The sequence below is a fragment of the Peromyscus leucopus genome, chromosome 14, assembly GCF_004664715.2.
Source record: "Peromyscus leucopus breed LL Stock chromosome 14, UCI_PerLeu_2.1, whole genome shotgun sequence".
In the NCBI taxonomy this organism is placed as follows: domain Eukaryota; kingdom Metazoa; phylum Chordata; class Mammalia; order Rodentia; family Cricetidae; genus Peromyscus; species Peromyscus leucopus.
The window spans coordinates 65,679,749-65,695,829 of NC_051075.1; the positions used below are offsets into that span (position 1 = coordinate 65,679,749).

Sequence of the window (16,081 nt, forward strand, 5' to 3'; positions counted from 1 at the left end):
ACCCTGGAATTTTAGTACATGTATTCAGATCACGGTATGAATGACTTTCCTAACAATTTTATACTTCTCCTCTTCACCCAGAACAAAATGCACACTCACCCTCTGCCTCTTCTTTAGATGACCGCCCACTGTTGTTACCTAGGCTGTTTTATGGACAAACTGAGTACCTGAAGCAGAAAGGAGCTGCGAGCGTTCCCTGGGAATACTGCCAGCCGTGAGTCCTCAGAGTGCCTCGGGGTCTCCTTCCCCATTATTAGGCACAGTCACCCCTAACTTCATCCCTGGCCCTGACTATTAGGTCTGCATTTCATGTTTTCTATCAAACACGAACTTCTCATGGCAAAGTTTCCTTCATGATAGCTGTCTCTGGAAGTCGCTGCTATCCCACCCACCGCTACCTCTGTTTCTGGACAACGTCTTTTATTATTTCTTACAACCTCTTCACTTGTGGAGTCTATACCATAGGCTTGTTTGTTCTGTCTGTGATCCTGAGACTAAAGCCCAGGCCTCAGGTGTGCTAGCAAGTGCTCTCTCACTGAGCTACACATCCAAATCCCAAATGCCTCTTCACTGTTCTCCATCCTTGACTTGGAATACACTTGGCCAAATTTCCTTCTTAGCAAAGACAAAGAGAGTTCTCTGCTGGGCTGGGGAGACAGCTCCATCAGTAATGTGCTTGCCTTACAAGCATGAGCACTTAAGTTCAATCTTCAGAACCCATGTCAAAACAAACAAACAAAAAACAGATGCTAACCCTGAGACTTCCTGGTCAGCCAGACTTGTCTATTTGGGGAATTCCAGCCCAGTGAGAGACTTTGCCTCAAAACAAACAAACAAACAAAGAAAAGGATGGCTCCTGAGAAACAACAGCCAACAGCCATGCTCTGTCTCTACCTGCACCAGCACTTGTGTTCATATACAGTCACCCAAACATGTACTTGTATGTGTATTCAGAAACACGTAAGAGTTTTCTTTTCATAAAATTGCTCTGCATGTGTTGATTCTTTATCAAGACCAATAGTTTCCATTAAAGAAATTTCACTTCAATTCATCTTTTGGGTAAATTTTTTGAAATAGTAACAGCTGACCCTTCATTGAGGGCTTTTAGAGACTGAGTCACACCTTATCTCCTCCCCAATCTATCACCCACTTATGAAAGTCAGAAAATAATATTAATCCAATCATAGTAACTTTACATATAGACAGTGTAAACACCAAGAGTACTTAAGGACATTTTCTTTTTTTTTTTTTTTTTTTTTTTTTTTTTTTTTTTTTTTTTGGTTTTTCGAGACAGGGTTTCTCTGTGTAGCTTTGCGCCTTTCCTGGAACTCACTTGGTAGCCCAGGTTGGCCTCGAACTCACAGAGATCCGCCTGGCTCTGCCTCCCGAGTGCTGGGATTAAAGGCGTGCGCCACCACCGCCCGGCGACATTTTCTAACAGTGGTTCACAACTGCAGAAATGAATACTACTAGTACAGGAAATCCATTTAAATATAATTCAATTTTTTATATCGCTATCATTTCTCTTATCAAACTTTAAAATTTATTATTACCTTTCATCAACTGATGGCTCCTTTTGCTGCAAATGAGGCTTGATCCCCAGCATTGGGCGAATATTAGTTGATAAGGCTCTGATGGTGTAACTAATTTCATTCTCTCTTGTCACATCACTGTCATAGCCTAGCATCAAAATAGAATGGTACTAAGTGATAATAAGGTGATCAATTACATCCTTATAAATTCAACCTCTTCCAACAGTATAAAATAAATTGTTAAAGCCACATTACTAAATATGCTACTAGAAAAATTTATGTGAAGACTGTTTAATAATACGTAATGATATCTACTAATTATCACTAATTGTACATTGCTATAAGCTACAAAGATGAGTTCCATCACCTCATTTTTATTAAAAATATTATGTACATAAGTGCATAATTATACTAGTATATATCTTCAGCTGTTAAGTGTGGATGATTAAATTATTCATCCTGTATTTTTATAATTACTGATATTACTGGCATATTAAGAAAATAAAAATTATCTTAAAATATAAAGCTCAATAACAAAGGCTTTTAGCAGCACTTAAAATATTATTGGCTGTCTTATAGACAGTGACTATCTAAGTAATCAGTATATGCCAGTTATAAATCACAAAATAATTTTGTTGTAAAACTGACCCAAACACTAATAACACAATTGTTCAAACACTATTATTATTTATTTTTAACTTCTGTAGTTTAAATCAGTAGAGCTATTTTTTTCTATATTTTTGTTAAAATGTTTTAAAATGATATACCTCCATCTTCTTCAGAATCTATATCAGACTCTTCACTATCACAAGACTTTTTTTCTCGATAGCTCTCCATTTCGTTTGTCCATACCATTAAAGACATATCTGCACCTCCCAGGGTAACCAGCATGCTGTCATCATAAGTCCAGCGAACATTTGTGACATGTGTGCTATGAGCCACATACTTCTTAAACTTTGCAAATTTTCCCTGAAAATAAAACAAATTCAAACATTCCTTCTGAACTCTAGCATTGAAACTTTTGTTTTTAAAGTTTGATGTATATATACATATATGTGTGTGTGTACATTATATATATAATATATATATATATTATATATATATATAATGTACACACACACAATCATATGTCACTTCAATTCACTGTGCTTTCTTTGATAAATCTACATACACATAGTTTGTTTCTTTCTTTTGTCCTCTGGTATTTCACACCTACTAAGTAGGCAATAGGTACTCTACTATAGAGAACTTATATTGTAGAAGAGTTCTACTATAGAGAACTCTTAAGTTATAGACCTAGGAAAGATTAGTTATGCAAGTAAATTTGAGATCAATAATCTATAAGCAGGTTTTAAGTGAACATGTTTTCAAAGTTGTTAAAATAAAGTTTCCTAAATAAAAAAAGCATAGGGGTCAGCGAGGTGGTTCAGCAGGTAAAGGTGCTTGCTGCCAAGTCTGATGTGAATGTGATCTCTAGAAGCCATACTGGAGAAGGAGAGAACCAACTTCAGCAAATATCTTCAGACCTCCATGTGCCATGGCACACACATGCTCACACACATACATACATGTGTGCGTATATACCCACCCAACCCCCACATTCAAATAAATTAAAAAAATGTGAAAACCTTATTTAAAGTAAGTAAAACATAGTGAGTAGCAAAATCAGTGAGTTCTCTGGGGGAAAAAAAGACAACAAAAATTAGAGGGCTGGTGAGACGGCTGAGCAGCCAAAGGAACTTGTGGCCACGCCTGGTGACTGGAGTTGAATTCTCACAAGCACTTGGTGGAAGGAGAGAACCGACTTTCCAAGCTGTCCTCTGGCCCCCATATGCATGCAGACCATGAGGCACATATGCTCCCCCCACACAAATAAATGTAATAAAGTGCAGCATGAATCTTAAAAGTTCTTATCAGTAGAAACAAACCCGGAGCTAGGTATTGGGGTGAATGCTGGAAGATCAGAGAAGCAGAACAAGCCACAGCTACCTCACCTCACCAGTTTCTCAGCTGGTCTTGTTTCCTCAGACTAGAAGCCTCTGAGTCTTCATCCAAATGGCTCTCAGCTGAACTGCTTCTTGAAAGCCTGAATGCTTAACCAGCTAAAAGCTTCTAGTTTCTGGTCCTCAAGCCTTATATATCTTTCTGCTTTCTGCCACCACTCCCTGGGATTAAAGGCTCACTTTCTGGGATTAAAGGCGTGAGTCACCATGCCTGGCTGTATCCTTGAACTCACAGAGATCCAGGTAGATCTCTGCCTCTGGAATGCTAGGATTAAAGGTGTGTGCTACCACTGCATAACCTCTATGTTTAATATTGTGGCTGTTCCGTTCTCTGACCCCAGATAAGTTTATTAGGGTGCACAATATTTTGGGGAACACAATACCACCACAAAAAAGACCCCCCTTTTTTAAGTTAAGGAGGAGGAATCTGTCTTCAAAGCATAGAGTTTCTCTAAGATTGTGTGCTTCTTGCCACAGTGAGCTCTCCCTTCCTCTCCTCCCTTCTCCCATCAGGGATCAATCAGACTGCATAAATTCCATACTATGATCGAAATCCCCAGGTCTGGGATGTTTATTTGAGTGCCTGAGTTCCCAATAAGAAGTCTTAAACCTATATTTTGATTTCAGTGAGTATCTAAAAATGCTGATATGGACAGCTGGGGTTACCATGAGCCAAATACCATGATATTATTTTAGCATCCCACTTCAAATTTTGTTTATGTTCATATTGATGCTAGATTACAATATATAACTTAATATATGATAGTTAGGAAGTAAATGCACTTGTACTATATATACAAGTTTTATTTTTGTAGTAAGCAGAGCCTGATGTTTTACAATAGTGTGAACAGAGATTAGTAAAAAAAACAAATTGAAAATCAAACAACACAGCCCAGGTTATGGATCACTGTAAAGAATCTGTACTATCTGGTTTCAGAAAAAAAAAAATCATCATATTAAGTCAGTATTGTTTATTTTTATTTAAATATTTAATATTTAATTGCCTTATTTTCTAATATAAAACCTACATTTATAAAGCTTATAGTGACTCCTAATGATATATATTTAAGTTATATCTATACTTATAATTAATTATAAAATTTATTTAATAGTGGCTAAAGAAATGTTGAGGAAAGGTTATTTGTATATTTAATAATGAAAACCACTATACAATATACCATATAAAACAAGGCACTGTATAATACATAACATACAAACCAAGCCACAGTTTAGTAAACTATAATACTTACTTTAGATAAAAGCTATAAATATGATGCCAAGAATAGGAAACACAATTCCAAATATCTGGTGATATAACATTACTTACTATGTACGCATTATTAATATTAAAACAATGAAATTTATATTACCTTCACCATTTTCATTACAATGATCATTAGACAAGTTAAAGAAAAACACATACTTTAGCTGGGTATCTAAACAGCTTCACGAATCCCAAATCATCCCCTGTGGCTAGGACCATTTTGTCACTGGTGAGACAAGAGGCAGTTACATCTGTGACTTCTCCAATTATTGGCCAAATTCCCTCACAACATAAACCAAGTACACTTGTCCATGACGCCCAACTAATTTTTTCCACCTAAAAATATAAAAACATGCTGTAAGTTTCTAATACTTAGTATGGCAAGTCTGAACATTTCTCTATCACTGTATAAGATTTAACAGGAAAACTGCTAAATTCTTAGTTGGTTGTATAGTTCCCCAGCCCCACCACCCTCAGAGAATTGAATTTCAACATAATATTATTCAGGACATACTTGCTATATACATACTATGTGTCCTAGCTGCTGAGCAACAGTGATAAGTAAAACTGATTCTTTCCACAGATTAGCCAAAACAATGCTTACTATGCATCTAAGTCTTTATTAATGCATCATAAACATATTTTTCAATCAGTTTAGAAATTAAGAACTCTGAGAGGCTCTTTCTTTATTAAGCCCCTTTCACATTAAATTTGCTGAGCATCTCATACCAAATTAGTGATATTATCAGACACAAAAATTGAGAATAATACTCGTTCCTTCCTCCCTTCCCATCTCTCCTCCACTCCCTTCTCTCAGTCTCATACATACCTGCCAGAACAAACATATTAGGTACACAGTCTTCAAAAGATGTCATACACACAGTACTTCAAAGGAGATGGCACATCCTCTATTACCAGGGGATGCTTCTTGTCCTTTTAGGACAGTGATTGAAGTGCAGCTAAGTATACAAGTTCTTATATTCCTTTTATTTTCTTTTTTGAGACAGGGTCTCACTGTGTAAACCCTGACCAGTCTAGAACTCACTCTGTACACCAGGCTGGCCTTGAATTCATAGAGATCCGCCTATCTCTGCCTCCTGGGATTAAAGGTATGCACCATCAGGCTTGGATTCCTTGTTTTAAAAAGTCTCTTTCCTTTACCCATCTAGGTATCTATGTAGTCCAGTAAACAAACCCACCCACAGACCTATCCAAAAAACGTGAGAATGGATAGTCATCACACTAGCTAGATGACAGGAAGGAGGCCTCAGCTTTCCAACCAATGTCAATCATAGAAGCATCACTACAAGCATCACCATCTTCCTACCTCCACACTGGGGATAGTTTGTTTTTTCCCTCTGGGAGCTTCAAAGAATAGCTGCTCTTTAGCACCAGTGTTGACCTGTAAAAGCTTTCCTTAAAAGAAAAAAATTTCAAGTTACAGATATATTAAACACATAAATACAAATATCATGAGTCTGAACTGAAATTCTCAGAAAGAAAACAAAACGTAACAAGTGATACACATCTCATAGGCAGATCAGAACTTGTGTAATTCTCTAGGGAGAGCGGACATTTTCTGGTCTGGGGACAAGTTATCATGGGTTAGCTTTAGTCCCCTAAATAGTCATTTACTACTCACCTTTGCGTGTGACCTAGTATGCTTGCCACTATTAATTAGGTAAGTCCTTTTAGAATATTCAGAGCCCTAGCTTCCACCAACCCAAAGACTAATGTTTGCAGCCTGCAGCTGAGGTCTTAAACAGAGCTTCTTCTCTGCATAACCCATCTACTTTGTCTACACACAAATGTATTTTTTAAATGTCTTGATTTATAACTTTCCTTGCTTTTTGATTATGAAAACTTCATATAAGTATTTCTACCTTGGAACATGGTATTTGGGGAACCCGAGTCTGTGTTCCTAGGCCATGGTCACTCATATTTGGCTCCAGAACAAGCAATCCCTATGAAGTGACAGCTACGTTTCCATGGATATTTATTTGCATTTTTACAGGAAAACTTAAGTTTGAGGCCTATATTTTGAACCATTCAAAAGGCTGAGACTAGGGCAGTGGACTCAAAAATTCAAGGTCTGCCTGGACTACAGAGTGAATTCAAGGCAAACCTGTGGGGCCCTGTCTGAAATTTAAAAATCAGAAATGGGGGAGGGACAATGCTCAGTGTTAGAGCATTTGACTAATATGTGCAAGGCCTTAGGTCAGCTTCCTCTATAGTGAATATATTAACATCATTGCATTCTCTTAATTCCCATATAATTAAATAATTTCATTCATAAAAGGCTTATTTTTGTTGGCAGATAGATAAAAACTATTTTAGTTGTTATGCACATTAAAAAGAAACTTGACACCAAGCAGTGGTGGTGCATGCCTTTAATCCCAGCACTCAGGGGGCAGAGGCAGGCGGATCTCTGTGACTTCGAGGCCAGCCTGGTCTATAGAGTGAGATCCAGGACAGGAACCAAAACTACACACACAGAGAAACCCTGTCTTGAAAACAACAACAACAACAACAAAAGAAACTTGAAAAATTTTTTTTGTTGTTAAAATTGCTTCCAATTTTTTAAAAGTACAAGTGAACCATTTAAGGATATGTGAGAAGTCTTAAGTTATAATAAGAAATTTACAAAATTGAAAATGTGAGATATCCTTTAAAATGAGGGCATTTAAAATATTTAACATGTGTCCAAAATTTTCAAAGCATTATATGCTATGCATTCTGCAAAGAAGTACTCATTGAATACTATGCCATAAGATTACGATGATTTTTAGAAAACATATAGTATATTAAGTAATGGAAGAAGTACTTTTAAAATCTTCATTAACATTTCTATTTCCAAATTTGAAATGTGTGAAATTCACCTGACAAAAATCAGGACATTATGGATAAATTTTTCTCGTATAAAATTTAATTACTTTAAAATTAACTTCTTAACATCTACTGTACTCTCATCTGATAGACATTAGATGAACTACTGAAAAGTCTAAACTTCTACAGTGTTCACCCTGGACTGAATCACGTCTGTTCCTCTGAAGAGCTACACTAGAGCACATGAAGCTCTTGACAATATTAAGTCACACACAGTCTTACCTCTAGTGTCCCAGTCAATGTGGGTGATGTAGCTGGTAGCTCCTTTGCATATTCCCACTCGTTTGCTACTCACCACATTGTATATATCTATAAAGTTGTCATGGGATGCCACAGCTAGGTATTTCCCAGAACCTATAACAGAAACATTTGCTTGGCATTTCCGACCTGTGGGAGGCATTTTTAACTCTGCAACTACAGGTAACTTTACTTATCTTTTGGGGGAAATCTTAAGTGTCTCATAAGTTACATTATAGTCAGACATAAATGTTGATATCAAATAACAATAGATTTCTTCAAGAATATTAATAAAAAATGAAGTACATTTTCTTAGTATACACATTAGTTCAGTGGAAAGAAAATTCTAAAGAGTCATGTATGATCCAATTTTAATTCAATCAATCCTTCCAAAAAAATCCTACTAAATTTGAGGGGAAATGGACATAAATCAACATAAGAAATTTTGTAATTTTACTTATCATTAGTAATTCCTACATCATAGTTGGCTCTGTAGTAGACAATGAATCAAAGAAATTGGTGACCTAAAGTTATGCAATTTCAAAAGCATTACAATATCAAAAAGTAGTTATCTGGCCGCTTTGATTTACAAACATGAAAACTGAAGTCCACCTAAGCGTCCTGACCCCAAGTCATTTGGGAAATGAGTGGCATAAGGATTAAGATTAAACAAGACATTTGTACCTGCCAAGCACAGGGCTTTCACAACTCACCCCGCTGCCCAGTCAAAAAGTAAAACTCTGGGGCTGGAGAGGTGGTCAATGGTAAGCGTGCTTGCAATGAAAACATGAGGATTTAAGTCTGGATCTTCACACCCCTGTGAAAAGCTGGGCAGGGCTATACCCAGTGACCCCAACACTGTTGGAGATAGAGACAGGAGTACTGTTGACCTTGCCACGTAACCTAGCTTCGAGTTCAGTAAAGGACTTTGTCGTAACGAACTAAAGTGGATGATGATTGAGCAGGACACCTAACTCTGTCCTCTACTAGTATACACACAACACATGCAAATATACCACAAACTGAAAAACCACATTTGGCACGCGCGCGCGAGCACACACACACACACACACACACACACACACACACACACAGAGTGAGAGAAACAGAGACAGAGAGAAAGAGACAGTATGGCCTGAGATAAAGTAAGTTAGAAAATTATTACACATTGATACATTTACTCACTGCTAGACTGGTGCTAATAATCAAATACAATTTCAATGCAATCTCACCAGGTGAAAACTGGATATCTGAAATAATATCTTTTCTGTGGTGGAAAGACACAAGATCCTCCAGAGTGTCTGCATTTGCCATTAAGAAGCTTCCATCGTTGAGACCTACAGCTAAGGCTTTTCCATCAGGGGAAAAGCAGCAGCACCTCCCACCTGAAACAGAAGGAAAGCATCAGGGAATTTCTTGTCACATACACATGTTTAGAGTATGTGCTTTAAGGACCTCTAATTATACAGAGAAACCTGTATTTATTATGGCCTCAAATAAACATAAAAGGAAGTCAAGAAATTCTGCTAAAACAAAGTAGCTTCTAACCGTAACAAAAATGTAGTTATTTCACTTAACACAAAGGTGAAGAAAAAGAAAGAGAATTTTTAACTAATAAAAAGCCAAAGACCTAAGTGAAGATTGGGGGTGGGAGTGGGAGGCAAGGCCATCTTTGTAAAAATGCTTCAGAAATGAAAAAAGGATACTAGGCGATTCTTAGTTTAAGCTAGGAAGATCTGTTTCAAAACTATATGTGAGTAATAGTAATACTGTTTATTACCATTCTTCCCATTGCACAATTCCCTCTCCACGAGTGGAGTCCCTGGTCCACCACCACAGGGAAACTGCAAGGCCAAAACTCAAGACAGGGACTTTGCTTCTTTCTTCTAGAGCAGTGGGGCCAGCAGATGGATGTTTAGGGACTGGGGTGGGGCTGTGGATGACTGTGCTATCACAGCAGAAGCTTTGCTAGACTGGCCATGGTCCACACACTCTGGGAAGTCCTTCACCACTGGCAGGAGGCACAGGGTGTAGTGGTATCAAGGCCCTCTCCTCGAAGGAGATCTGGATTTCTCCTGAGGAGGCGGGTGCTTCTTCCTGTTCATTCCTTTGTCATTGTCCAGTCCTTCCAGGTACACGTGCTTTCTTCACTCGCTCCTTTAGACCCTCCAGAATCCTCTCTATGCCTTTTAGTAAATAACTGCCTTTTAACAGTTATCACTTTGCAACCTTTGACCTGAGCAGTCTGAGTCCTTGCCCATGAAATGCCAGTAGTTGAAAGCACACACAAGCACCACAATTAGCCAAGTTATCTCCAGCTGCTGACTGTGATGACCGTCTACTTAAGGCCTTGGGGAACCCAAGTGGCTGCTGCCTATGAACACTGTGCGGATGATGATTACAAGGAAGGTGATGTGCAAGAGATTCTGAACACATGAATCATTTATAGAGAGAAGTAACCAGCTCAGGTCTTAAGTGTTCAGCACTAGCTGGAATTATTAAAGTTCCCATAGCAAGTTTAAAAGCAATGGTCCATAAAAATTAAACACAAGCCGGGCGGTGGTGGCGCACGCCTTTAATCCCAGCACTCGGGAGGCAGAGCCAGGCGGATCTCTGTGAGTTCGAGGCCAGCCTGGTCTACCAAGTGAGTTCCAGGAAAGGCGCAAAGCTACACAGAGAAACCCTGTCTCGAAAAACAAAAACAAAACAAAGCAAAAAAAAAATTAAACACAAATTTAACTTTGTGGATAAATTATAATGTTAATTTAATTACACAGCCTCACCACATTTCTTCAGTGTTCTTTTAGGACACTGAAATGGGAACTCTGAAATTTGGATGTGAACATTTGGTTGGACTCTGACAAGATTTGAGATTTCAAACTTCCATGTAATTCTAAGACTCCCTGCCAACACACATTTGTTTGTTTCAGTATCTGAGAAGTCTGACCTGGAGCAGCTGCTTTGTAAAGAAATGCTCCCCTTTCTAAGGAACTCTCAGAACCACCCTGTGTCGTCTGTCACTGACTCACAGCTTGAGTCAAAATAAGGCGGTCTCTAGAGCAGTGTTCCTCAACCTGTCACAAGCCCTTTGGGGCCAAACGGCCCTTTCACGTGAGTCGCATACCAGATATCCTGCCTATCAGATATTTATATTATGCTTCACATCAGTAGAAAAATTACAGTTATGAAGTAGCAACTAAAGTAATTTTATGGTTGGGGTCACCACAACATGAGGAATTGTATTAAAGGTTGCAGCGTTAGAAAAGTTGAGAACCACTGCTCTAGAGCAAAGACAGACAAAAAGATTTTCATGTTTGTAAGGCACAAAATAACCATCAAAATGGTTCAACTCTGCTATAGCACTACAGTAGCCCCAGATGATACCACACAGGGGGCATGGCTGTGATCCGATTCAACTTTCTTCTCTGCTGAATGTGGTGGTTCAGTATAACTTTAGCACTCAGGAAGCTGAGGCAGGAGGGACAGACAGAGAGAACAAAACATCCTTTATGACCAGAAGAGAGGAGGAGGTGGGCTCAAGCTGATGGGATCCACAGGTTTGAAGTAGGATACCAAAACAGGAAACATTATGGGATCATGAAAATGAAAAGGGTCCCTAGCCCCAGAGTCTCCTTGAAGTCTCTTGCCAGCTAAGAAGCAAAAATTCCAACACAATGGATCATATTTGCTCAAAAGGCTGTCAACATAGAGACAATGTTTCTTTTATTTATAAATACTTTCAAATAAGAATGTTAAAATACCAATGAACTAAGTTTAAAGCCTAAGATGGTATGATCTCAACTACAGCTTTACTGTTTTCCCAGATGCCTCTGGGAAACTCAAACAAGACTATTGCTTCTACCTTCCTACATCCCTGTGACCTAAACATTTATCTTATGGATTGTTATCCTGTCAGGTCCCTTGGGAATCTCCCTATGATTATAACATTTCCTAGCAACTCTCTGAACATAATAGCTTCAAACTCTCCAAAATGGCATATATGGCTGCTGAAAAACAATGAAATGTAGCTCTCTTTGAGAAAGCCCACAAGCATGTTCTTGGGTGTGTCTTCCCAACTGCCCGTCTCTTAACCCCCATGCTTAAATCATACTAAAATCTCTTAATAAAACACAACTCTACTTCATACTAGCTCCTCTTGAAAACATTTTTTTTTTCTGCAGCAGGAATGTGTGAAAAGATTTGTGCCACCTATTCATGTACACTACTTCCAATTTCCATATCCTTCTAAGCCTTGTATTTTATATGCCATTTTGTTCCTGGCAACAGGGACACAGAAACAAAACTCTATACTGTCACCCTTGGTAGCCTGAGAAATTATTTTCAGACATGTCTACTTGGGCAAACCCATGAATCTTGGCTTTGATGCAAAAAAAAAATGACAATTATTAAAATGAGCCAAGAGATTAATTAATGAGTGGGAGAGAGCTACATAAGGATAGTTCATCCCTAGAGATCTACAGCGACATGGGGCTACAGAGAAAGAGAAGGCATGGAATGAAGAAAGACATGGGATGAGAGCAAGAATCCAAACTCAGAAATGCCATAAAAAATCAGAATTGATTATCATTAAAAACTAAAACTACAGGAGACTAGAGCTTTTGTTTTTTTTTTTTGTTTGTTTTTTTTTTTTTTTTTTGCTTTTGAAATGGGATCTTACTGTACAGCCTAGGCTAGCCTAAAACTTGAAATCATACCACCTCTACTGAGATTACAGGTGGCCAACAGCATTCTAGCAAAAGAAGCTGTTAATAGGAACTTTCCAATGTTTCAAGTACAAAAGGCTGGTAAATATTCAGAATATATTCATTTCTCAGACTTTCAAGAACATAAACATTAAGCTATATTGTTTATCTATACTTGTTTGCTCTCTGATTGCTATAAAATTGAGTCATTTGTCAAAAGTTTTTCTTATGAGAGCCTACTTCCATCACTGTCTCATAATTAACTCCACATGACATCAGTAATCTATTTATATTAACTTAAGCAATTGTCACAAAGACTACCAGGTGTTATGGCTCATACCCTTAATCCCAGCACTAAGGAGACAGAGGCAGGTGGATCTCTGTGAACCTGAGGCTGGCCTAATCTATACAGAGTTTGAGGCCAGCTAGGAAGACATAGTAAGATTTTTGTCTCAAAAAAGAGAAGGTTCCCACATATCCCTTTCAAATTAGGAAAACAAACTTCCTCTCTTGAACTAATGCTGAATAAAATAAAGATAACTAATCAAGAATATTTAAACTGAAAAGTATAGAATCATGAGTTCTGCCTATAACCTAATGCAAAGAAGTACTCCTAACTGGCAATTTTTCAATATTAACACAAAATAAAAGGTCACAAACTCAGGAAGCATAAAGCAGGACAGATCCAAGTAAACCCAGATACATGTCCAATGCTGTTAACTACAGAACTGTAAGGAAAAGCAAAAGAGAGCAGTAGAACATGAATAATACCATCTACACCAAGAGTTCCAGAAGCAATTACTAGAATTCAAAACTGAGTCAACTAACAAAATAAGTTCATACTATAGGCCCGGTGAGGGCAATACTTTGCTCCAATTGGTATTACACTGTTAAAGAGAAGTTAAACAACAGTAATAAAACTGAATAAAATCACCCTGCCTTGACCCTCCCCCATGACCCTGCCCTTAGAATGTCATGAGTTCAGCCGAGGAAGATGAGGGAATTTCCAACAATCCTTTACAAGGGACAATCTATGGCTATTTGTGCATGTCAGAAGATTGTGACAGCCTAATCTTTGTTGGAAGTCTGAGAGTCTCTTACCCTTTTTCAGTTTCCGGACTGCCAACATACAATGACTAGGAGAGAGATCCCATATTCTTAAGGTTTTATCATCACTTACAGTAGCACAGATGGGCAGGTAAGGATGTGTGGCCAAACCCCACACCTCTCCTTCCATGTGTCCCTATAAAGAAAACACAGTTAATCTCAGCATAATCTGAAAATACATATATTAGATGAGGAGTTCCATAGACATGCTCCATTGAAACTGATAAAAAGAGATCCAAATTTAGTAAAGGCCTGACATGGTTTCAAAGAAATAGAACAAATGAAGGAAATTTTACTAAAGAAAACATGATGGAATTTGGTCAAAATAGTGATGGCCTATGTCCTGGATTCCAGACTCTCTTCCCTGATCATGACCCATCCACATGGAAACCAACACAGACTCTTGCAACCGAGAACACCTGGCTTTGTCCCCAACTCCTGGTTGGAGTGCCAGCTTCCCAGGACGGGCAGCGTATCAGTTTCTCCTCCTGAACCAGCTGCATGTTGGAGGATAAATGCTTGATGTGCACAGGTGACAAGTGGAAGCTCCTTTTCCCCAGTCCCTATTTCAGATGTCAAATCCACCTTGAGTGCAGTGCTACTGAGAACAACGAAGCCCCACTAGAACTCAAGAGGACCCAAGGTCACTGTCTCTTCTCCCACTGCAAAAGAGAGCAGTAGAACCTGAATAATACTTCCTACAGCATTTACTTCCTAAAGCCTGCAAGACTAAGTGGGCTTCTCCCCTTATACTCAACTCCAGAAGACCCAGAGGCCTTCTCCTGTCCTCATACTCAACTCCAGAAGACCCAGAGGCCTTCTCCTGTCCTCATACTCAACTCCAGAAGACCCAGACACTTTCTCCCATGCTCATACTCAACTCCAGAAGACCCAGACACCTTCTCCTGTGCTCAGACTCAACTCCAGAAGACACAGACACCTTCTCCTGTGCTCATACTTAACTTCAGAGACGTGACTCTGCGATTTTGCCTCTGGGCAAACTGACTGGTCTATGTTTTCAATTAGCATAGCATCTGAGTTTCCAAACTTGTCCCAATTCCCTTTCATCACAGCCTCCACTGGTCTTAAGAACACATTTAGAGATGGCTGTTTTCTGTATTCTGCTGTAAAGTCAGTTTCTTTAAGAAGAGATTAGAAGCTTTTTTTTCCTGACTTTCATCTTAAACCATGATGCACTAATTCCCAAATCATTTTATAAAGCCTGATACTACAACCAGGTAAGAAAAATACAAAGCAATAACCCTTCTAAGCAGAAGTACTAAAATCTTCTATGATATATTAACAAACAGAATCCATCACATGTAAAAACAATTATACACTGCAACCAGGAAAGCAAGTTGTCAAACCTCAAAATCAATTAATGTAATAAGTATGACAGAATGAAAATGAAAACACCATGAGCATCTTAATAGACATAGAAAAGGCATTAGACAAACCCCTCCTGGCCTATGATTTAAACTACCTAATAAATTAGAAATTAAACCATGATTCCTCATCTTGGTAAAGAGCATTTGTGAAAACCTACAGTTTCATTATGAAAAACCTACATGCCTAAACTACCATTACTCAGGAAGCTGAGGCAGGAGGATAGCTGCAAATTCAAGGCCAGCCTAGTCTATACAGTGAGTTCCAGACAAGCCAGGACAATTTACAAAATTGTCTCAAAATGAGAAAGGAAGGAAAGGAGAGAGGAAAGAAGGGAGGGAACAAAGAAGGAAAAGAGGGAGGGGGAGGAAAGGAGGGAGGGACAGAGAAAGGGAGGGAGGGAAGGAGTAGCCTATAGTTAACATCATACTTAATGGTGGAAAGCTTAAAGCTCTCCTCAGACCAGGAACAAAAGCAGTAACCCCTGTTCTCACTGCTTATATTCAATGTTACACTGGAAGTTTTAGCCAGGGCAAGTAGCCAAGAAAAAGAAGTAGCAGCCACCCAGAACTGAGGGTGAAGCAGATGACATGATCTTGCACATAAAACATGGTAAAGGGTCTACTGCAACACTGTTAGAACTAATAAATGAAATTAGCAAGTCTATAGGCCCTAAGTTTCCATTCACAGGATGTATACAAAATTAACTGCACTATATACTAGCAAAGAATGATCTGAAAATAAAATTAGAAAATCCTGTTTAAAATAGCATCAAAAAAAAAAAAAGGAAAAAGCTTAACAGACTAAAACTGTAGAGTGAAAAGCATCGAACCTTGCTCACGATAATTTAGGGATCTTAGTGACCAAAGAGCTATTTCATGTTCATGAGAACCTGAGCCCATCAGGACGGGTCCCCAGACTAACACAGACAGCACTGCTACAAACACTGCTGTCTTTAACATC

The 16,081-nt window shown here is 38.4% G+C and overlaps 1 protein-coding gene across 8 annotated transcripts in view; it reads right to left on the reverse strand.

The window, feature by feature from the left end:
• Eml5 (EMAP like 5) overlaps nt 1–16,081 on the reverse strand; it is a 109,600-nt gene that overhangs the window by 30,978 nt on the left and 62,541 nt on the right. For 7 of the 8 annotated variants that reach the window (XR_005092780.1, XM_028886584.2, XM_037210771.1 and 4 more), the window contains exons 21-27: nt 13,727–13,868; nt 9,155–9,307; nt 7,908–8,039; nt 6,127–6,215; nt 4,959–5,135; nt 2,300–2,501; nt 1,554–1,680 (exon numbers count right to left, since the gene is read on the reverse strand). Coding sequence is in view for 6 of the 8 variants with exons in the window: in XM_028886584.2 (XP_028742417.1) it covers nt 1,554–1,680; nt 2,300–2,501; nt 4,959–5,135; nt 6,127–6,215; nt 7,908–8,039; nt 9,155–9,307; nt 13,727–13,868 (1,022 nt within the window). In the remaining 2 variants the exon portion in view is untranslated. Of the gene's footprint in view, nt 1–1,553; nt 1,681–2,299; nt 2,502–4,958; nt 5,136–6,126; nt 6,216–7,907; nt 8,040–9,154; nt 9,308–13,726; nt 13,869–16,081 lie in introns of those variants that run through there. The other variant, XR_005092781.1, reaches the window with a different exon arrangement.